The sequence below is a fragment of the Cebidichthys violaceus genome, unplaced genomic scaffold (genome assembly GCF_023349555.1).
Source record: "Cebidichthys violaceus isolate CVI_PGR_0920_01 unplaced genomic scaffold, fCebVio1.0.p SCAF_20, whole genome shotgun sequence".
Lineage (NCBI taxonomy): Eukaryota > Metazoa > Chordata > Actinopteri > Perciformes > Stichaeidae > Cebidichthys > Cebidichthys violaceus.
The window spans coordinates 5,162,169-5,185,108 of NW_027176373.1; the positions used below are offsets into that span (position 1 = coordinate 5,162,169).

At 41.3% G+C, this 22,940-nt stretch overlaps 3 protein-coding genes across 6 annotated transcripts; 2 read left to right on the forward strand and 1 right to left on the reverse strand.

The window, feature by feature from the left end:
• Positions 1 to 1,174: 1,174 nt before the first annotated feature.
• Positions 1,175 to 6,615, forward strand: LOC137876687 (palmitoyltransferase ZDHHC23-A-like). Of its 3 annotated transcripts, XM_068716469.1 has the most exons (6): positions 1,175 to 1,264; positions 1,358 to 1,450; positions 2,191 to 2,344; positions 2,831 to 3,454; positions 4,320 to 4,487; positions 5,441 to 6,615. In XM_068716469.1, exons 3-6 carry the CDS (start codon positions 2,226 to 2,228, stop codon positions 5,712 to 5,714), a joined length of 1,185 nt encoding a protein of 394 aa, XP_068572570.1. In that variant the 5' UTR covers positions 1,175 to 1,264; positions 1,358 to 1,450; positions 2,191 to 2,225; the 3' UTR covers positions 5,715 to 6,615. The 3 variants fall into 3 exon arrangements, with proteins under 3 accessions (XP_068572570.1, XP_068572569.1, XP_068572571.1); XM_068716468.1 differs by having other exon boundaries at positions 1,228 to 1,450; XM_068716470.1 differs by having other exon boundaries at positions 1,228 to 1,450; positions 4,407 to 4,487.
• A 4,060-nt stretch (positions 6,616 to 10,675) lies between these two features.
• On the forward strand, positions 10,676 to 12,518 carry zgc:153704 (Lipocalin-like). The gene is made up of 6 exons (XM_068716471.1): positions 10,676 to 10,903; positions 11,430 to 11,569; positions 11,651 to 11,724; positions 11,849 to 11,962; positions 12,065 to 12,166; positions 12,271 to 12,518. The coding sequence occupies exons 1-6, from the start codon at positions 10,811 to 10,813 to the stop codon at positions 12,288 to 12,290; spliced, it is 543 nt and encodes a 180-aa protein (XP_068572572.1). The 5' UTR covers positions 10,676 to 10,810; the 3' UTR covers positions 12,291 to 12,518.
• An 848-nt stretch (positions 12,519 to 13,366) lies between these two features.
• On the reverse strand, positions 13,367 to 22,653 carry LOC137876321 (zinc finger Y-chromosomal protein 1). 2 transcript variants are annotated; one of them, XM_068715791.1, is made up of 8 exons: positions 22,165 to 22,653; positions 19,888 to 19,984; positions 19,364 to 19,678; positions 18,392 to 18,541; positions 18,065 to 18,193; positions 17,838 to 17,972; positions 17,536 to 17,679; positions 13,367 to 16,182 (listed from the first exon to the last, which is right to left on the reverse strand). In XM_068715791.1, the coding sequence occupies exons 2-8, from the start codon at positions 19,952 to 19,954 to the stop codon at positions 14,879 to 14,881; spliced, it is 2,244 nt and encodes a 747-aa protein (XP_068571892.1). In that variant the 5' UTR covers positions 19,955 to 19,984; positions 22,165 to 22,653; the 3' UTR covers positions 13,367 to 14,878. The 2 variants fall into 2 exon arrangements, with proteins under 2 accessions (XP_068571892.1, XP_068571893.1); XM_068715792.1 differs by lacking the exon at positions 17,838 to 17,972 and having other exon boundaries at positions 22,165 to 22,651.
• Between the last annotated feature and the right edge of the window lie 287 nt (positions 22,654 to 22,940).

Consider the following 22,940-nt stretch of genomic DNA (forward strand, 5'->3'; position numbering starts at 1 on the left):
AAGAGACTTCTGTGGTCTCAGGATTCATCCGCCTATAGCTTACAATGCACCTGCCTTTCTCTCTCTCTCTCTCTCTCTCTCTTGCAAAGACTGACCAACGGACAGTGTGTGTGTGTGTGTGTGTGTGTGTGTGTGTGTGTGTGTGTGTGTGTGTGTGTGTGTGTGTGTGTGTGTGTGTGTGTGTGTGTGTGTAAATATTTACAGAACTGAAAGTTAAATAGCATAAGAAAATTCTCCCCTATGCAATTATTGACTATAATGTCTGTTATATGAGCAAACAGACTTTTGCAACCTCCTGCATGTGCTTTCAAAAAGCTGCATTTTTTCCCATTTTGCTTCCATTTTTGACAGGCTTCCCTATCATCAGCTAAGTAACTGTTGTGTGTAATGAAAAAGATAAGATATCCACTGGCATATGTAGCAGCATGGTACAGACTGAATACAAGCTCTCTGCTCAAGTGTTCATGAGCAAGAATTTAAATCTAAATTCCTGACGCTTGCTCGGTTGTACTCGACCCTGTGCTCTAACCCTCTGCAGGGGGGCAAGAGAAAAGAAAACTTCCCTACAGAGATCACTTATCACATTGTCACTGTTAGTATCCAGTGTTGTCACAAATGTCACACGAAGAGTGTAATGTATAGAAACCCATCTGATTACACACACACACACACACACACACACACACACACACACACACACACACACACTCACTCTTCAAGAGTTTTCTGTGTGTGAGCAGCGAGGTCAGGTTGCTGGAGGGAGGAAATGTGATCCCAGAGGGTGGGGCGGCCCTTTGGATCATCGCTCACTTTCTCATCTCTTGAGTGCCCGTCATGTTTCTCTCATACACGCCCTGGTCCAGCTCAGTGTGGATTGTCAAGTCTGCCGTTACAGCTTTTGAACACCTCAACATAGCCCGTCAGCTGTGGAGAGAGAGGCTTAAACTGGCTCCAGGCTGTCCGCCTTCCTCAACCAGTTGAGACAGCACCGATATTTACCAAGCATGCCAGTGTTCAAACTTCAAATAGTAACTGGTAGAAGCTGGTAAGAAGTAGGCTACGCGAAAAAACGACTGGTGAACTACTTAATGACATGATAGTCTTGGGAAAAGTGAACTTGTCAGGAGGAGTCCAAGTTGCCTTCTGTTGGGACATTTCCACCGAGGGAATCCAAGAAATGAAAACCATCTTGCTGCACTGATACGGTGTCGCCGCAGCAGAAACGTGCCAATTTCCTTTTTCAACACAAATGACTGATGAGAAAGTAGGCTGCTGTTTTCCCCCCCTCAGTCATTTACAGAAGGAGCGTGGTGACAAGGGGTCATCTTTTAATCATTTTCCTCTTCATCGTTTGCAGAAGATCCCATAACTTTTACCTGGAGAGAGTAAATCTGATTTTTCCAGCCCACGTGTGTTGATGGTTTTGGGTTTTTTGTTGCGGAGACTCAAGGTAAGTTAAGGGAGAAAAGATTTAATCTTGGCTTTGTAAAGGTGGATTACACAAATATAACATTAAATAAGTCATTGTGATCATTACTAGCTAATGCAGTCTGATATTTAGTCATACAAAAACTGTTATATTAGGAAACTAGGATAAGACAAATAATCAAAAGTTGACTGAAATATATATTTTGTCTTCCTATTTTTAATATTTATTCAGTTAATATCGGCATAGATCCGGATCAGGCTCTGTATGACAAAATAAAATAATAACTCACACGGACAATAACTCAAGTACATCTTGAGGACTTGGGTTTGCTGACCCAGATAGTTTGTCTCTGTGGACACTGTGGCCTTGTTTCAACAAATTACATTAGAAGCTCTTGGGGAATGAGAATCCTCTGATTTTTGACATTATTAATTTCTATAATAAACAGAAAGTGTTGTAGTAAGTAATAGGTTAAATCCAGTAAAAGTTGCCATAACCTGTATAATACTGTATTGTGAGGTGTGTGTGTGCATGTTTAGATACCAACTGCAGAATATAAGAAATAAGAACATATAGAATTCAATAAAAACATTTTTGTTCTGAGGATTGTTATTTGTTGTGGTAGGTTATACTTTTTCATATGCAGCAGTAAGTTACACATTTTTTTTAACATTTTCCCTTCATCAATGTTCTGTCACTGTGTAGTTTATTACTCAAGAGTACAGAGTTTAAATTGACGGCCTTTTGTGTTGAAACGACAGCTTATAAACGTCCAAGTCATCTTTAGCAAGCCATTATGAAATGGGAGAAGTTAAAGCCTCCAGAGCCAGATGACCCTATGTGTTGCTGTGAGTGTGATATGGACCAGTACGGATGTTGCTGTGACTGTGAAGATCTGGATGAAGCCTTTAACAGGTATGAAGGGCTAAAGAAAAAGGGTCAGTACTAAGTCAAATATACGTATTGCATACGTATATACATAAGTACTGTACTGGAAAGTAAAATAAGCCTAGAAAAGTTCAGTATCTCTTTTAAAGACTGCTCTAAGTAACATTATCTTAACATGATCTTTGGATGGATGCCACTCTCATATCTGTCAGTGGAAAATGAAGCTACTATCAGCAGCTTGCTTGTGTTTTTTCTCTGGGCCCCCTTAAGAGTCTGACACCTGAGATTTCCTCACAAATAAAAAATAAACAAATATAATCTTTATTATGCCATTACAACTACACTGTAAATCTTAAATTTAAAAAAGCAGTTCATACTTCTTCTACTACTGATGTGAAAGCAGCATGATAATTTGATTTTAGAGTGTATTGAAAAATGTATGTAGCACAAGAAAAAACAATTCATGATTACAAATGTTTGTAGTTCTGACTTGATGACCACTGTCCTCTACAGGTGGCTGAAAGACAGACCCCCTAAAGGTGGATGTCAGTCTCCTGTACGTGGCGCCATCGTTGACAAACTAGAGATCTCTATGATCCCGGTCCTGGTGTCGCTACCCCTCCTGCTGCGGGTTGCAGCGCTGCACTACCTGCTGGGTATCATCATCTTGACAGCTCTGCCCGGCCTGGTGCTGTGGTACTACTACGCCACGCACAGGAAGAAGAGACGCACCCTCTTCTTCCTCACCCTCGCCCTCTTCTCCCTGTTCTACATGTATTACCTCTTCATCACCGAGATTTTACCCCGTGGAGACGTCAGCCAGCTGCAGCAGTGCACTGTGACCGCTGGGGTGATTCTCACCGTAGTGTGTCTTATTCACACCAAGAGGGGCCCAGGACTGGTGACCACTTCAGCACACAGTCACTGTCAGGAGGCTAACAAGGACTCCACACAATGTAATGGATACATCCAATCAGCAGCATCCTCAGGGATTGCAGCAGAGTTGCAGACAACTAAAGAGGCCCTGACAGCAAAATGGAGCACCTGTCCTGTGTGCAAAATAATGCGCCCCTCGCGGGCCGGACACTGCCGCACCTGTGGGTCATGTGTCCGGCGTCTGGACCACCACTGCATCTGGTGGGTTGGACACAACATATGTATTTATATTTCTTGCGTGGCCGGTGAATCACTTCTAAGTCATTGATACTTTTTCTGTATTGTGCATTCACAACAGGTCATGAAAATTAATATGGAAGGTTTGATTAGATAACTGACCTGTAATTGCTCAACAACAACTATATCTTTAGCAAAAGCTTAACTTTTCTCCTGTTTTCTTCCACGCAGAGAAACTAGGGCGGGTTTGAATTAAACATTAGACCATTTGATTACACAAACATCAGCAAACAACCTGAATTTGTCTCCGCTTAACCTCTTAAAAATAGACAAAAACTCTCATTGTGGTCAACAAGTAGCAAATTTGTCAATAAAATGGCCACGAATCAGCCATTAAAAGTAACTTGACAGATTGCAAAAACATATTGTCTTGCTTACTCATGTTTGGTTTTATTTTTTGAGAACTGAGGTTTTAAAACATTTGCTGACATTTCTACTGCGACCTTAAAACTATGGATGTGGATGATCGACTGTGGTTCCCAAAGCACTGAAAACTGACATTTATAAAAAAAAAAAAAACATTTAAAACATAAATTTAAACTACACCTGTAGGCATTGCTAAGCAGGTACATCAGGGTCCAAGCTCCAAAAAATTCCCCATTTCGGAGCAACCAGGAGGACGAGGACTAAACAGCTGCTTTAATATGACCAGGAATAACACAAAAGGTCTTTCACGTGTAAACTTTAAAATCTTGCTATTGCATCATTTTACATACAACAGCAGGTGTAAATAGCCATAATATCAGGCAGCGTGTTGCTGCTTTAATCTCTAAACTGGTACATTGTGTTGTGTCTCTGTGTTGCTTCTGTATGTGTTGAGGTGTTGTAGGATAAACAGCTGTGTTGGACAGGCAAACCATCGCAGTTTCCTGCTGACCCTGTCTGTGTTCCTGTTGACCTCTTTATATGGCATCAGTGTGGTGCTCTGCAGCCTCTGTCCTCGACAGCATCTAATGACGGCTCTCTTCTACTGCCCCGGTGTCTACAGTCAGTCCAGGTACAGCACTCATTTATGTTCTGTCTCCATCACGTTCTTGCAAGCATCCCCTGCTGCACACGCTCAATCCAGTACACAATTTATTAGTCTGTTTGAAACACCTTTAGTTTATACAGGATTTACACTGACAGACTCCACCCAAAGGACAACATCTAGACCTGCAGGTATCTTCTATCGTACAGGATTCAAACCACATGATTGCAACAATATCAACGCAATACCAGTGTGTACCTCAATGCCAATGCAAGCATACTCATAAAAAACTCACTTCCAAAATTCACTACATGTTTTTTATCTATCGCTCTATCCGCTCCGGGTCTGGAGCTGGGCCTCGTCGTTGGTGTCCGGGCTCACGTGGAGCTGAGAGTGAAGCTTTGGACAGGTTTCTGTCGCAGGGCTGTGGTTCTCCGAGGCTCAGGTTCTCTTGGATGGTGGTCTGGTTCAGGTCGAGGTGGGACAGCTGAACCAGTACTAGCTGTTGTAACTTTCTGACCTTCTCTTGCTATCATAAAAAAAAATATCAAAAAAAATCATAATCTAAACTTCTGTTTGATATTAGGTTAGTATCAATTAATATTTTCTAATTAATATTAGTGAATACATCAATAACATAAGCAATGACATAATTTATACAGAAAGATGTTTGTGTGAAGCAATTTAAAGATGATTTTATTAGTAAATTATACACTGACGTTCATATTTTGGGGCAATATTTTACAATATCATATTTTCTTCCTGTCATAGTTAAATTGCAATAATAATCTATTTATATATGTATTATTATATATTGTTCCCAAAATGAAATAGTGGGTTTATAACAACGTGGCAGAAGTATTACAAACATTCAGAGAGGAGTCAGTTTTAAAATGCTGCACTTTTAAATAACTTTTGAAACATTAAGCCTTAAATTATATTTCTGTAGAGTTACATTCACTCTTTCTTCATCTCAACAGCATGGCCCTTTGCTTCACCTGTGCTTGGTACAGCAGCATTGTCACGGGTGGACTTCTTTACCTGTTGGTGGTACAAGTTCTGAATATCAGCTTCAATGTGACGGAGCGAGAGGCTCAGCTGGCTCTGAGGAACAAAACGGGCCAGAGCCGTCTGTGGGGACTCGTCATCGACACAGGAGAGTATTCACGTGGCTTCTATCAGAACTGGGTTGAGTTCCTCACCATGGCAGATGCCTCGGTTTCTCCTCGCGCCAGCCTCACTGACTTAGTATAGTTTCCCTTTGTACTCTCTATTCACATCATGCTAACAGACTGTTTAAACAGCGTGCTTGAAGAATTACATCTCATGTATTACTTAGGATATGTCAGCTGATATCTTCCAATGCTTATTGCATTCAAGCCTCGTTATACCATACTTTAAAAAACTATTGTAACTCCAAGGTACTGACTTTGGGGTGGGATGTTAGTTGCGCAATGTATTCAAGGAAATAAGTTTACAGGCAGCCATAAAGGCTCTTCCAAATACTGTATATATTTTCTCCTGAATGTGATCATCATTTAAGCTGTCTGACTGAATTAATTGTTGTTTGACCGCATGCCATTTAAACAATGACAGAAAAAACAAGGTCAAGCAAAAGAAGAACAACAGCAGGCTTTCGGCTCCGTGTCTCAGGTATCTATCTGCCTTTGGATGCCTCCCTGTGGAGATCCTCTGAGTCAAACTGGGAGAAATGCCATGTAATGCCTCCCAGCACTTTAATCAAACCTGTTCATTCAGCATTAGATAAAACAAAACAGGCATGGAAATCTGGCACAGACAGATAGAGCCCTGCATCTGACCCCTGTGGTGTGCAGTCATAACTTCCTGGAGCAGCTTCAGTCATCTTTACTGTTATGACTGATGCAATCTGTATTAACTTAATATTGTCCTCTGCATTGCTCTGTGTTATTGATTTTTTTCTGACGTAATGGTTTTTGTCCATTGTTGTCTGATAGTGATGCTCCTTTTAGACCGTCCTGACCTACACATTTTAAGACATGCAGGGTTTGTTTCTGTAAATAATCAATTACAGATATTATTTATTTATATTAAGCTGAAGGCCACAGTCCATAATGTATAACATTTAATGTATAAGTAAATCTATTTACTCTTACATAGCATAATAAACAGCAAACGGAACAGTGTATGTACTCTCCTTCACTCCATACACTTCCATTATTTCCCATTATCAGTTCTCATAATGCACTTCTTGGGTGGAGCCATCGACTAAACTGCTCAAATCAATACATTTCCTCCATTTAAATCCCTCAGTTTATCAACTCCTTACGTTTACAGCAGAGGCTCTGGAGTCTGGTCTGGTGCCACCCTCAGGCCAGTCTGAACATTTCCCCCACCAAGTGCTGATGACGTTAAGAACAGGAAGCTGTCTCTCCTTTTATCCTCCCTCAACCACTGTTGATTTCAGGAGTGTACAAAGCATTGCAGGATGCCTATATTTCATCTGATGTCTAAATGTACAACTGTTGTAAACGGGTCATTTAATCAAATTTCAGCAGTTTAAATATTTTACATTACTATTACCTGCCTATAATACACTTCTGTCAAGTCCATAATCATTTGACATAATATAGCCGGTCCTGACAATATGTAACAAGAGGATTAGCTTCTGAATTAATGGCTGCAGTTTGATCACAACATCACACACTCAAAAAAACAATTACAATGAAAACAAATAATTTGGTACAAGTTTTACTCTCTATTTAAATTCCTGTGAATGGAGACTCACTAGTAGATATCCTATTCAGTGCTTGATTGTGTACATTTAAATTATTATGTCCACAAGTTGAAGCCTCTCTCACTAGCATCACCATGATATTTTACACATTCATGCTGCTCCAGACAAGACAAGGCCCAAAAGAAACACTCTTTTCATTTTGGTCACTCCATGAGCTTTCCTCTAGCGCCCTCCTCGGGTTACAAGGTTCATTTAATGTCATCGTACAGCAAGGTTGTGGAACAAAATGCAATTCGTAGTCCCACTTTGCTGCACAAGAAAACACAAAAAAAAAAACTATATTATAAGATAAATTGAGGAGTATCACAGCCTGAGGAAAGAAGCTGCTCTGAAGCCTGGTGGTATGTTAGCTGATACTTCTATACCTCTTGCCAGATGGCAGCAGGGTGAACCGGCTGTGGCTGGAGTGGGTATTGTCTTTTGATATCCTTTAAGCTCTTTGCAGGCACCTCTTGTCACCAATATCACTGATGGTCAGTATAGGTACCAATGATGTTCTGCATGGTTTTAATCACCTGCTGTAGAGCCCTCCCATCTTGGGACACGCTCATCCACTTTGTAATGTTTTCAATCAGGATGCTTTCTATTGCTCCTCTGTAAAAGTTGATAAGAACTTGGAATTTTGCCTTTTTTCCACCTTCATCCAGAAGAAATCTCATGAACTTAACAAAACAGATTCAGCACATTAATAAACTCTTGACTTTAATAAAACCACGCCTTTTATACCTCGTTGCCATTCTTTATTTTCATGCCCTGATTCTTATCTTCTCATAAACTTCATTTCTGATCATTTCATTCATGTCTTTCTCTTGCCCTTAATGAATGCACGGTATATACTGTGCATGCCTGCCTCGGAGCATACAGGACAGCTGTATCCTGTGACAGATAGAGACTGTGATTGCTTTGGTCAATGAGCTGTTAACAAAATATGCAGTCATATTTTCTCTGTGATGATTTAAATTTGTATTAATAGTTGAGGCTGTTAAAAGGGAAGTTATTTATTGAATTTCAGATGAAGTGGGGGCTTTTTCTGATTGCTGAGCCAAAGAATAATACTGCGTTCAATTTCATTCAGGCTGTAAATACAAACAACCAAATGGGAGAGCCTGTTTTTGACAGCATGGTGAAAAGAACTACAGTAGTATCTACAAACTGGTGGGAAAATGCCTAACAAGCCACCTGCGTCACTGGCAGTTAGTGACATAAAATCCCATAATGACTCTAATACAACCAATTTAGTTCATCAAGACGAGGCTACATTGTTTTTCAGCCTCTGCTTTCACTTGTTTACGAGCTGATACAAACAAATGCTTATGTAGAGTTGGTTTAAATCAATAGCAGTTGGCGAGCAATTTAGAAATAATATGTCCAATGCACCCACATTGGAATTACTGAAGGATTTCTCATTTTTCCCATTTTGCCAACATGGCATGAACTCATTATCACCCTATCACATTATCACAAAATATTGCACATTGCAACCAACTGAATACCCCGCTTCTCCCTATCCAAGAGCGAGGTAACATGAGCTGCTGAGTGCAAAAGAGTCCATCCATACCATACTTCATAACTCTACTTTAGGGGCAATGGAAGTCAGACAGCAGCTGGAGATACCACAGTAGAAAACATGCAAGGCTCTCACGAGAGACAGTGTTTGGTTTGTCAGTTCTGAGCTACTGTAGAAACATGGCCGTACCATTTCTGCTAATATATACTCCTATATATGTTACACGCTGTGCCTTTAATTTGAACTTTTGTAAATCTGCATGATGCTTAAATAATAAACCCATATATTGTCTAAATTGGAATTAGTTTTAAGAATCTGCACTAGTTGTGACAATTTACAAATGACTGGTAAATGGGCTCTATGTATAGATTCCTGCAGCTGCCCTGGTTTGTGTGAGTCTCTCTTTATGAAATATGAAAATATTAAATATTTGTTTTCTCGGGGCAAAAGGCATACCTGTTTGAACTGGAAAGGTATGTACAGTAGGTCGGGGGACTCTTTGTACTGTGGCATGTATAAGCCTGCACCTGACTGCTGCAACTTATCGCACCAATAAATCTCCTCATCATCACCACTGGATCTGTATTTTCATCTGTTCAGTGGGGAAACATCTGGCAGAAAGCCGAGAGCTCAAACACAAAAGTCACAGTAAGACATATATTGGAAAGATCTTCAATAAATGGAAAAAGTATTAGAATCAAAAGCAAAAGTATTCATGCAGAATGACCCATTTCAGAATAATATATACTATTATTATAGTATATAATACTATATGTTTTAGTATTACTATTATACAAATTTAGTTTTTGGCTACTCTTGAAGCAGTAGATGACAAGTTGTTTTTTATAACCAAATATCTCTGAAAAATAAAGCCTGACAGCAGTACCATAATTTTCACAAGGTAGGACAAGGTAAGCATGAATTTAATAATTATATGTTCAGTCAAAGTTTGCAGTTGGGAAGAACTGACCATGGCGTAGAGGCATTCAAAGCAGCTTCCCTAATTAGAAAGCTGTGGTGGAAGTTTCTGTTCAAAAGGCTCACAAATAGTGTCTTTCTGAGATCTACTGTTGCTCTTACAAGCGGGCAATCAACAGTCTTCAACAGAGTTTCGGACTGAGGAAGAGCGATGTCAGTCACTCACAGGCACTTATTTATACAGATATGAAGGCCACCTTAGGGTGGGTGACTTCATCCTTCTTTACAAAAAGTTCACTTTAAGATTATGCCAAGCCATAAAGGTCAATAAGGCATTCACAGATAAAAACCAGACACACATTAAATGAATACAGACATGATAATACACAGTTATTTCTCGCGTTTAGCAACAGCTATATCCTATGTTGATGGTATTTGGTTTGTTTAGTCATTTGTTTTGTTCAGGTCATGAGGAGGGGAAAGTATTTACACTCTTTAAACCCACAAAAGAGACACTAAAGTTTCCCTGGAAAGCATTTTAATTCACATCATGGCGATGCATGATTACGAAACTAATCTGCAAGGGCATTTGTGTTGTCTCTGTGTTTTTACTGTTGTAACTGCTGACTGATGAATTTTATTCTGTGGTCTCTGCCACTGAAAGCACTGGAAGGCAGCCACTGCTTTGTTTACCACTTTTGTTTACTGCGTTTTTTACAGCTCATGCTCACAAATTGCATTATCAAATACTGTCCAACTCAGAAATGCGACAGACGGGATATAATGTTGACCTGAATTCTTATTCAGGTTATGTAGTTTCTGCTGCATTCTGTCTACCGCCATGCGTTCACCTCTCACACGGTTGATTGAATTCTGCCCTGGCAAAGCTTACCTTGCGGCTGTGAAACTGTATGTGTGTTTTTCATAAGCTTCACTTGTTTGAACCCATCCCAGCTCTAGGGTGTGTGTGTGTGTGTGTGTGTGTGTGTGTGTGTGTGTGTGTGTGCGTGCGTGCGTGCTGGCTGACAGGGAAAAAGGTAATCTCACTCTCCGCTATATAAAGGGTTGTCAGCAGAACTTCAACCACAGATCTTCCTCCACGCTCTCCTCCATCATCGTTTCTGTGACTGCGACTGCTCCTCAGTAGCTATGACTTTCCCGCTGAAGCTGCTGGGAGCTCTGCTCTGCTCCCTGATGGTTTCTTCTGAGGTCGTACCCCAGGCAGACTTCGATTTACAGGGGGTAAGACACGTAAATGGGTGACTATGAGACTTCTTTTTTTTTTTGTCTGAGTCACAATATTGATTCATGCTGCCTGTTAAATTCCTGCTCCCAAACGGCTAAGAAGGATTTAGCAAGAAAGTGACACATGATTATTAAATTGTCAAAGGAAGTTATTTGATGGCATGGACAAGATTTGCTAGAATATGTAAGACAATGAATATTTGACTTTGACTAGTATATGCTTCCAGGACAGTTTGTAAAATGCATTTAACAGCTGTGTACTTGAGTTTGTTGTACATCTGTCACATGTTTGCAATAAGTAAGTGACATTTAGGGGGAATAATGAGGAACCAACTTTTCCAAACCTGCCATCACATTCTTCTTCACTAACGGACAATTGGGTGTAATAATCTGAAGTTGTTTGTGATGACGGATGACCACTTGAAAATACATTTGAATTTGAATGTGCCACTTGCTACTAAATTCAGGCCACCGTGAGTGTTCCTCTAGATGGTGTTAACTTTTGTCTCGTGTGTGTCCACAGATGGCAGGGAAGTGGTACCTTCTTGGATTTGCCACTAACGCTGAGTGGTTTGTGAACCGCAGAGATAGCATGAAGGTGGGCACCGCCATGTTGACCCCAACTGCTGATGGGGACCTGGACATTTCCTACGCCAGTCTCAAGTGAGTGTGAGAGGAGGGGGACAGAAAGAAAGGAGGTTAAAAACTACGGTGCTCATCACGTTTCAATGTTTTCTTTTGCAGCTCCGACGGCTCTTGTTGGAGACTGAACAACCTGGCAAAGAAAACTGATGTGCCTGGGAAGTTCACGTACACAAGTGAGCATGAGTGTATCACTATCCACACATACACACACACACACACACACACACACATAGAGGCATGCGTGCAACATTCATTTCTGCTATCACATGATCTCTTTCGCCCTCTTCCCTTTGTCAGGCTGGGGGAAAATGAATGACATGTGCATGGTAGATGTGAAGTATGATGAGTACGCACTGATTCACACCATGAAGAGCAAGGGGAGTAATCCCACCGTTGTCAACAAACTATATGGTAATGTTGTCATTAGCCATGATGCTACCCTCTGTCCTATGAATGTAATCTTCAGTACAGTCATGCGTACTGTAGCGGTACTAATATCATGTGGTCTGACAGGCCGTGACGTGGACCTCAGTGCTGACCTGCTGGAGAAGTTCAGGCAGTTCTCCTTGGAGACCGGCATCCTGCCTGAAAATATTGCTTTCCTTCCCAAAAATGGTAGGTTTCATATCAATGGAGAAGTTTGATGTTGAAAATAAGCTCCGACTAAGTGGGATGTTTTGCACTACCCTCCTTACTTTGCTGTTTTCATCCCTCTTTAGCGGAGTGCCCAGCTGCTTAGTGTTCTGCCACCGGTCATTGTCACAAGGCTGTCTGAAGACTTCAACGTTGATGAATATTTTACATCAATCGAGATAACTGCCGTGAAGTCAGTTCAGTTCATCTTCTCGGCTCTCTCTCAGATGTTGTATGAAGAAAAGCTCCCAAAGCAACTAAACATGATGTAAGGCCTGGTTTCAATACAATACTTTTCCTTTGACGAATTAAAATGCTCTGCAGTGAGTCAAAATGTGTCAGCTATTTTGTACACATATACACACACATATATATACATATATATATACATATATATATACATATATATATACACATATATATATATACACATATATATATACATATATATATACATATATACATATATATATACACATATATATATATACATATATATATACACATATATATATATATACACATATATATATACACACATATATATATATACACATATATATATATACACATATATATATACACATATACACATACACATATATATATATACACATATATATACATATACACACACACACACACACACACACACACACACATATATATATAGTTTTACATTTAACACAAGACGTTTCCTATACTTCACTGAAACATCCAATCTCAGTGTATGTGGGTCCTGTTAGTTTTGTTTCCACATTACACTTGCGCAAGTTGCATATTGGCCCACAATTGGCTCCAAACTAGTGTACTTGTGATAACAGGGTTCCCTTGGACTTTCATACCTTTAGTAGTGCTGTGGACTTGTTTTTTCTCAAGTAGGTCTCACTTTTGTTGGTCTTGTGTGTGACACAATACAGACTCCTGTAACACACTTTTCTATTCATCTATTAGGCGGTAATGCTCCAACAAAGGCAGGGAGGACCGTCTGTCAGACCTTAAGGACACATACGATGTGTTTTGATGAGTAACACCGACTGAAAACAACTTTAGTTTGTTTACAAGAAATACATCGCATACATCAATCTTCAGTGAACGTCAAATGTCCAAGTGACGTAACAAGAGAAACACATTTTTGGGCTTTAGGGAACCTTAATCAGGGCAAATAGAAGACAAAACGGCTAAAATACTTTGCTTTTATTATCTTTTTTAGCAAATACGTTGAAGTACATCCATAACAACACAGTTCAGATTTCCATTTTATCAAGTGTTTACATCTACACGCTTTGTACAGATTTGTATACAAAACAATAATTTACGTCCCATAGAAGTCTAGTTACACTTAACTATACAACAACTTGTAAATGAAATAAATATAAAAACAGGAATAATCACAGGTGATAACAAAAAATGTAAAAAGCCATAGTACAAGTACACCACCAGCACCTGTCTTCTGAAGTTGCATCTAAAAAGATATAATTTTCCCTTTCTACTGGCAAAAGTACATCTGTGAGTTCAATCCATAGTTTCATAACAGCAGCACCAGTTACACGGTATGATTCCTATTTAGACCAGATAGTTATATTGTGACTGTTTGTTTGTTTGTTTTTTAAACCCAGCCTAATATCGGTATCATACTGACATCTGTATTGGTTTTTTTCTGTGACTTAACAGATATCATGTCAATTCATATGAGAAACAAGTTTGTTTATGGAAAAAGAAACTGCTTGTCATCAGTAATAATTGTAAATAAAGTTTTTTCAAATGAATGGAATTTCCTTCTCCAGGTAGCATTAATGGATTAGAAATACTGTCAGTCAGGGCTTCATCTCTGCTGCTTCTGAACAACTTACAGTACACTTACTGACTTGAGACTGACATATAGGTTTGTGATAATCAAGTGACGGGGGAACGATGGCATCGTGATATAGGTGCATATGTGAACTGTTATTCACTACCATGACACATCCACTGTTTCACTGTGAACTGAAGGATCGTAGACCGCTGTGCAGAGAGAGGTTGTTGCTTTTCTCTGAGTGCTGCACACAGCCGGCCTCGTGTTTTTAACAACACAACCAAAAGCACTATGTTACAGAGTGGTGGGGTTGGAGCTCCAGGAAGCACAACAGATGTTTGTTTGTCATTCACTCTTCCTCTCATGCAGACACACATATCACACATTACTGCATCCATCGTGATCTGTACCAAGATGGCCAAGTGCTACTGGGAACAGGTTGCTAATTCAATGTTAAGTACATTTTAACAAAATGAGGCAAATGTTTTTGCAAATCACACTTCAGTTTTGAGACAAATAATTAGGACCATTGTGATTGACAACTGATTGCTGCCTGCAAAATAAAAAAATGTATATCTACAAAAGAGACATCTGCACAATCTGCCATGCACACTGTCACCAGCAAAGGGACATGCAGCTAAAAGTGCAAGTCTACAGAAGGGTCCTGCTGCTATCTCAGACAGAGCGTTAATGTTATGTACACGTGTATACATTTCTGAACAAACATTAGGCTGAGGATCAAAACAAAAGAGAAAAACAACAGAACGAACTAAGTGCAGCACGCACACACTCGCCACATTCCAATGTGACCGGTGGCGCGCTGAGGGTGCAGAGATTGGGGTGTGATGGTTACTTCGACATTGTTCTTGGTTGTGGCACAGTTTTTGGCTCAGTCAGAGTCACTCTGCCTGCACCACGTCCTTGTGGTGGCGCATGATATGCTGGTTCTTCTCCGAGGGTCGTCGGAAGCCTTTCGAGCAGATCTCGCAGCGGTGTGGATAGTCTTTCGTGTGAATGGAAATCACGTGTCGCTTGAAACCCGAAGCATCCCCGGTGCTGTAGTCGCAGTACTGGCACTGGTAGATTCGCCTTTCTTTCTGTCCTTTACCAATAACTACCGTCACACTGCTGGCTAAGCTGGCTGCGCTGACTCTGCCGGCTGGGCCGGCAGCGCTGGACGCGCTGGGCGCCGCAGACTTTTTAGGCGTCACAACAGGAGTGTGCGTCTCTGTCCTCTTTGGCTCACTCTTTTCAGGAGAGGCCTGTTGCTCCTTAGTGTGGACAGACAAGATATGGCGACTGAGAATAAAAGGGTCTGCAATTTTGAAGTTGCAGTGCCGGCACTGGTGGAGTTTCTTGGTGCGATGGGCTACCGAGTGCTTCTTCAGTTCAGACGGCCGGTGGAAGCCTTTACCACAGATGGCACATTTGTGTGGATAGTCCTTGGTGTGAACAGATATGATATGGCGTTTCAGGTCACTGGAGTTGGAACTTTTGTGATCACAGTGGGCACAATGGTGGGTCTTATTCTCCTCGTGCGTTAGTCCATGCTGCATTAGCTCCTCCTCCTCGGCGAAGGTCTGGAAACAGCGCTCACATTTGTATGGCATCTCTTTGCTATGCTTCGTCTTGATGTGCGTCTTGAGATTGGAGGAATCGGCCGACTTGTAGTCGCAGTAAAGGCAGGAGTACGGCTTCTCGCCCGTGTGCGTGCGCATGTGTTTCTTCAACTCCGAAGGATGTCGAAAGCCTTTTCCACATTCCACACAGATGTGGGGGAAGCTTTTGCTGTGAACCGCCAACAAGTGCCGGTTGAGCAGCCCTTGCTCGGCCGTTTCATAGTCACAGAACTTGCATTTATGCATCTTGTTTGGCGTCGCGGGCGGCTGGTTCTTGGGCTCTCGATGGTGGTGCTGTAGTCGGTGAGAAAACAGCGCCGCCTGCTGGTGGAACTCCTTGCCACACATTTCACACTCGAACGGGGCCTTGCTGCTCAGAGCGTGCACCTCCATATGGTTGTGGAGGCTGGCTTTCTTGTTGGTGGTGAAGTCACAGTCTGTACATTGGTACTTTTTCCTCGTCAGAACATCCTGGTGGTGATTCTTGGTGTGGCGTTTCAGGAAGCCTCGTGACTTGAACTTTTTACCACAAAGCATGCAGGGGTAAACCGTCAGAGGCTGACCGTATGGGCCGATGATGATGGCTGCAGAGAAAAATGACAAAGAGGGAGACGGAAATGACAACATGACCATAAACCTGTTTTTCAAGTAAACTGTTGGTCTATTTAAAAGGGTAATATGAACCATATATTCCTTATCAATAACGATTCCAATAAAAACAATTGACATCACGGACATGTTGTTAAATGTACGGAAAAAGAAAAAAATATATCACTAAATGAAATATACAGCCAGACGTTATTGGTGCACACATCATCACTCTGGTTGTTCAAAGATTGTTCTGGGATTGCAGATATTTAAGATGAATACCATTTGGAATCAGGAAATTCATACAACTGTAAACCAAAAAATGGAAAATCAATAACAAGGAAGACTTAGCCGAGTGCAGCAGCACGATATCATGCACCAAATTTAGAGGTTCTCAGTATTAGAAGCAGAGCAAATAAAAAATAGCATAGATGTAAATTATGAAGTAACTAAGGTAAGCTAAGGAACACAATAAACAGCTGATAAGCCTGTGTGAAGAACATAAGCTATGTTATGACCATCTTAAGTGACGTGCTTATGTAAAAATACTGATTCTCCAGCTCAGGGAAAGAGTTGCTATGACATACAGCAATTCAAATGAATCGATGTGACTGATTAATAGAATTGTATTACATCTATTTTGGGTAAATGATTGTTAGATTTAATGGGGTAATAAAATAAAAATAAATGATTGTTAGGTGTAGTCCTCCTTCTACAAAATGACTATTCATGTACTACAGTGAATAAGTGGGATACCTGCAACACATTATTATTGCAGTGCAGGGCCGTCTTCACAATATTTTTCTAAATTATCAGGATAAACTAGGAGAAGGCAACCGTTAAAAACAAATGTGCTTTTTAAACTTTGGTTGGACCGGCTGCAGTCATGCTAAAGTCACAAGCTGCAAACCACAACAAATGCAATGTGTCGCTTTCTTTTCTTTTTCCTGTATTAAAACTCAAAGTGTTGGAGATTTGTTTGACTGCTGGTTAGACAGCAAACTTAAAGTGTGGGTAAAGTAATTTGTTTGTAATCACAAGCTAGAGATTAATTGCTGAAAAACTATGAAAAGAATACAGTACTGAATTGTGAAATTAGACGGTTTAACCGCTTTCCACCATTTGTGTGTTCTGGATTTTTTGGGAGGGCCTGACATCATGGCTCGACGACTCTCTGGAGCACTGTCCACTAATACCATATTAAAACTAGAGCCCAGAACATCAGTGGTTCTGCTACTCAAATCAGGAGTTACAACACAATGTACATAACACGGCCTACAATTAGCTCGCTGGCTATGCCGACCAACAGTAGTCAACTTCCAGACACGTGAACTTTGCGTTGCTCTTACCTGTCTGTACCTGGCGAGGTTCCGACCGTCTCTTGCTTTTGTTACGTTGTCTGCCGATTTCATCCACTCCGTCGGATTCGTCGATGTGCAGCAGTGCACTGGCGGCACCGTTTCTGTTTTCACAACTCTCACTATCCTCCGCACCTGTAAGACCAACATAACGCCTTTAAAACACGAAAATAAAACAACACCAGCATCTGTAAAAGCTTAAGCCAAGAAACTCAGAGCCAAGAAACTCAGGTTGATGCACAAGGCTGCCAGTGTTGTTGTTTTTAAGCAATTTAATAGACAGGGGTGCTGACCATAAGCAGCTGCCCAGGCCACAGGCATGAAGTCCTTGCTTAGAGACACGCTGTCATACGAGCGGTCGTGAGTTACTGGCTCTTCGCCTCCTACCACCACCTCCATATAAACCTCATCAGTCACCTTGGACCCACCTGTAGATGAGCCCAACATGTACAAAACCAAAACACTAGTAATGTTTAGTTTCATGACAGTCACACACCCCTCGTTAGATCCAAGAGCTCACCGTGGTTTCCTTGATTGTGATGAGAATCCCCGACTGACATGTAAACCATCTTCTCTCTGAGCGTTTGGCCTGAAGACTCCGTTAACGCCACGCTCTCCGCGTCTCCATCGCTGATGTCAACCGATTCTCCTGCAGAATTTAAACATTTTAAATTTAAAAAAGAAATTGTGTTACAAAGTATTTGTTCATTTGGTAGAAGTATATTCTTATACTATTCAGAAACAAAACCCAAATATAATATCGTATCCTGTGGGAATCACTAGTATTCAGGCTATAATTAGGCACTTTGTTATTCCTAATAGAGGTTTAAGCTTAACAGCTACTCACCCATGTCATCCTCCCCAGAATCCGCCTTGAAGATGTACACCTTTATCACTTCCTGCCCATCCTCATCCTTCTCCACCTCCTGGTCCTCCACAGCTCCCTCCACTGTTACCTCCGTTCCATCCTCTGATACCATTTTTCCCGCTTCGTCCACTAGTGAGAGGGACGCACACATCACAAATCATTAAAGACATGCAAGTGTGTGAGATTTCAGTAGATCAATGAACTCTAGAAAATGTATCACAATTAATATTTTGTTTTTGAACTAGCTTGTCTGAATACTCCGACAAATATTACCCAGTCAAGTCTGAGATTAGGTACCAAAAATAGTTGATTTAGAAGTAGGTCTGGTTTATTAATACAACAGAAAATCAAAACTGTTCACTGTTCACTATTTCTGTCATCTCATTTCTCTGCATGTCCACTAACACACACACATGACAGTCTCTTTCACACCCGTCCTCAGACCCGGTACCACTTAGGGTTTGCAATTATTGCAGAATATATAGAAACTGGCTGCTATGGGGCAACTGTGGCTCAGTGGTAGAGCAGGTTCAATCAGAGGATCGGCGGTTCGATGTCCGGCTCCGCTAGTCCATGTCGATGTGTACTTGGGCCAGACACTTAACCCCAAATTGCTCCCTAAGGCTGTGACTACAGTGTGTGAATAGGTTGAATGATTAGTTAGGGCAGGTGGCACCTTGCATTGTAGCCGCTACCATCAGTGTATGAATGGGGACATGTAGTGCTAAAAGCGCTTTGAGTCATCAGAAGACTAAAAGCGCTATACAAGTACATTTACCAGAGGAGTTTAAAATGAGCATTTGCTACAATCTGTAATAGTCTACTAACTCTGTAGCTGGACAGGTGTCAGCGGTAAAGAGAGTCAATATTTTGAAATCTAAGTAAAAAGTTCTTCAAACAACAAAGGCACATTTAAACTCAATCCTACCACAGCAGAGACGTAAAACTTACAGGATATCATGAGATAGTCTCCACACCCATCTTGGTCTTCGTCCTGCTGCTCTGGGTCCAGCCCATCTTCAGGGATGTCCCCCATGGCGACACCTTCCTCGTCCCCCTCAAGAGCCATCACGCAGGTTTCAACAGCAACATCTTCATCTTCATCACAGTGCACATACTCGGAGACCACGTCCTCCACAGCATCCTGGATGACTAGCTCGTCTGGGGCAAACCTGTGAACTGCCATGCCTTCCCCCTCGCCTTCGGACACCAACACAGTCTCTTGAAGCTCCACAACAAACTCCTGCCCGCCGGCACCACCCTCATCTGGAAGAAACAGGATCACCCCGTCAATCAGATGATTGTGTGTGGATGTTTCCTACTGACATAAGCAACCACAACATCTCATACCACACAACACTTACCTGGTTAATCAAAGAACCACTACCATGCAGTGTTACCGTGAACTCACACATACCCCCAAAAACATACTTTGTGTAAACAAAAACAGATTAAATATAAACATGGCCAATTACCCGATCCGTGTAATATTATTTTGGGCTCTTCAGAATGTATTGCAAGCCTGGTGACATCCTCATCCATTGTCCTCGCACTGCATTTGTTACTGAACAGCTGAAAGTAGATGACAGAAGGGTTTAGATATTTGGTGAACAAAACTGTTGGAAACAAAGCTTAACAGAAGAACCATGCAAACCCCATCAATCTCAAAAATCTCCATAAATAAGTTATTCATTATCACGCTGTTACTTACCAAAGTAACTTACTAAATCCTCACTTATTATTTAATACATGTATAGTCATTCTTCTTCAGTATGATGCTCATTAAAAGCAGACTGGACCAATGCACTGCAGCAGGTCACTCAAATCAACTAACTGCACAATATAGAATGATATGTACTGACAGCTGTCTTAAAAAGTTATTTTTTCCTGTGTGTTCTAACTGAATCTCGAGCAATTGAATCTGCATCCAAAACTCATGTACGCTCACAGTCCTTAATGTGATTTTAAACTATTTGAAATTGCATAACAGTAAAACAGGCGCAGATGATCGAACGTGATTCTAACATTGTAAATTAATCTTAACTGAAAGGAGTAGTATATTTTCCAGGTGTGTTAAGTCATTTTGCTAGAAATACAGCTGGATTTCAAACAAATACTTATTTGGCAGCAACCACTAAGTACTGAAAACTGGCATATGTAGAAGGATTGATATATTTCCACTTCACAGTACTTATTCATTGAATCAGCACTAATATTCAATAGCCTTCCTTAATAAGACATGTATTTGTATAATACATATTGTATTAATATTAGGTAATTGTCATAGTAACTTCTGTTTAATATCACACTGTGCTTTGTTGTGTTTCTGCTGCTGAAACAAACAAGTTCCTCTGTACAGAGCCTCATGTGTTTTGGCATTTTATTCCACACAAACAAAGATAGAAAATAAGACAAGGACACCTGATATTGTAAAGAAATGCCCTGGAGAGAGATCTGGCCTCACGGGCAAATAGAGAGCATTTCTAGGGGGGGAAAACACTCAACCGAATAAATTACTATTAAGAAGATAGTTTTCCAGTGTTAGCTTATGTCTGCGGCAAAGGACAGCAAGTGAAATGGAATAATTATCACTACCATAGATACCAAACCTAAACAAATACTTAAGCCCAATTTGCACCAACGTTACCTTCACCATGGAGATAAAAGGTGAGCTAATAAGTGATAAAAATGTCTCCCTGTCTCCCTGTCTCTCTCTCTCTCTCACACACACACACACACACACACACACACACACACACACACACACACACACACACACGGGGATGCAGAGATGTAAACAGTGGTGTGGACGATGCTGCCGGGGTGCCATTTAATTTACACTGAATGTACCATCCCCCACCTTCCAGGTGGAAAATGATGTCAAGGTTGTGATGCGCTGTGGCGCACAACACAGTGTGCTGAAAGATGCCGCCAACACATAAAAACCTACCATTGTGATCGGGCTAAGTTAGCTACTCATTCATGTCAGACTAAACCAACGGTTACCGTTAACGGTAATGTCTTCAACTGACCACTGGAGCAGCGTTGTCACTGAATACACACGCACACTCCCGATTGGCGCGGACAAAACACACTTAAGAACAGGAGATTGCACAATCATGTTTTTAGTAACATAAAACTATGAAATAGTACGGGGTGTTACGTTAGTTCTACACTGAAGCGGCTCTGTAGCAGCCAGCTAGCGGGAGGATTGCTAAACACACACACACACACACACACACACACACACACACACACACACACACACACACACACACACACACACACACACACACACACACACACACACACTCGTTTTCCACAACAGATTTTCATTAGACAGCCGTTAGCGTCCGCCATTTTGTTAGCTTGATGTCTGGACGAATGCTAATTTGAACACCGATTAAAAATACCCCTTCGGCAATGAGGAATGGTAACTGCGCTTCTGTTGATGGCCGTAATGCACATTAACTGTTAGATTAAATACAAATAACGTGAGCCAACGACGACTAGCGCCTACAAAAAACTCGCTCCTTTAAGCGGGCTGGCTAGCTAACCAGATAGGCCTGAATTACCAATTACGGCCTCTATTGAGGCCCGGGCCTGAGAAGAAAAGGCCCAACCCTTTGCGGCCTCTCGGTGACAATGAAGAAATAAACTAAAATACCACATGCATGCAAAAACAAAGAGACACCGACACGCACACATGCAAACATAACTCTGCAAACGGGAGCAAAAAACGACCCGCGTACCAGATGTATGCTGCAGGGATGGCCTCCGTCCGCACCTCGGCTTCCCGGGCCGCCTGGTTCCCCCAGACTCGGGCAGGATTCAGTCGGGAATTTTGTGTTATTTGGGCGGGCCGGAGAGGCGCAGAGAAGGAGGGGTTATGGGTTGTTTCTGGAGCTCCGCTGAAAGCAAAGCAGGACGTCTGGAGCCAGATCTTGTCATGCTACAGCCCCCCGCTCCTCCAGCTCCGAGGCCGCCGTCAGCACGACACGTCACAGCCCGATAGCAGCAGGAAAATGCGGAAGGGTTGTGGTGGAAATCACACCGGCAGGCACCAAACAGGCCATAATCTGAGGACGGCTGTTCAGACGGGGTTTCTTCAAAACGTGCAGTGTGGTGTTAATTTTAATTAGTTTATGCCCCGAGGTTGGTTTAGCTAGTAATGGGTCGAGGACTGCTTCGGTTCCCCAAACAGCAGACTTGTATGCGGCGGAGAGGTGGACAATAAAAAGTGATTAAACTATGACCTCCAGACGGAGAGCATCCAACATTTAAACAAACCGCTGACTAGTTTTCCACCCTGTCACAGTATCAGTTTCATCGAGAATGTAGTTTAAACCCAATTGATTCTTCACAACAACCTCAACCTCCTGGTCAAAAATAAGAAATGGTTTTGGAATTATTTTTTTATAAAAAAGACCATTTAATTACAAGTTAATGACTTTTAATAGAGTATCTGCATTTCTACATTTTTACTTAACTACATTGATCTGACAGTTTTTTTTTACAAATGAATATA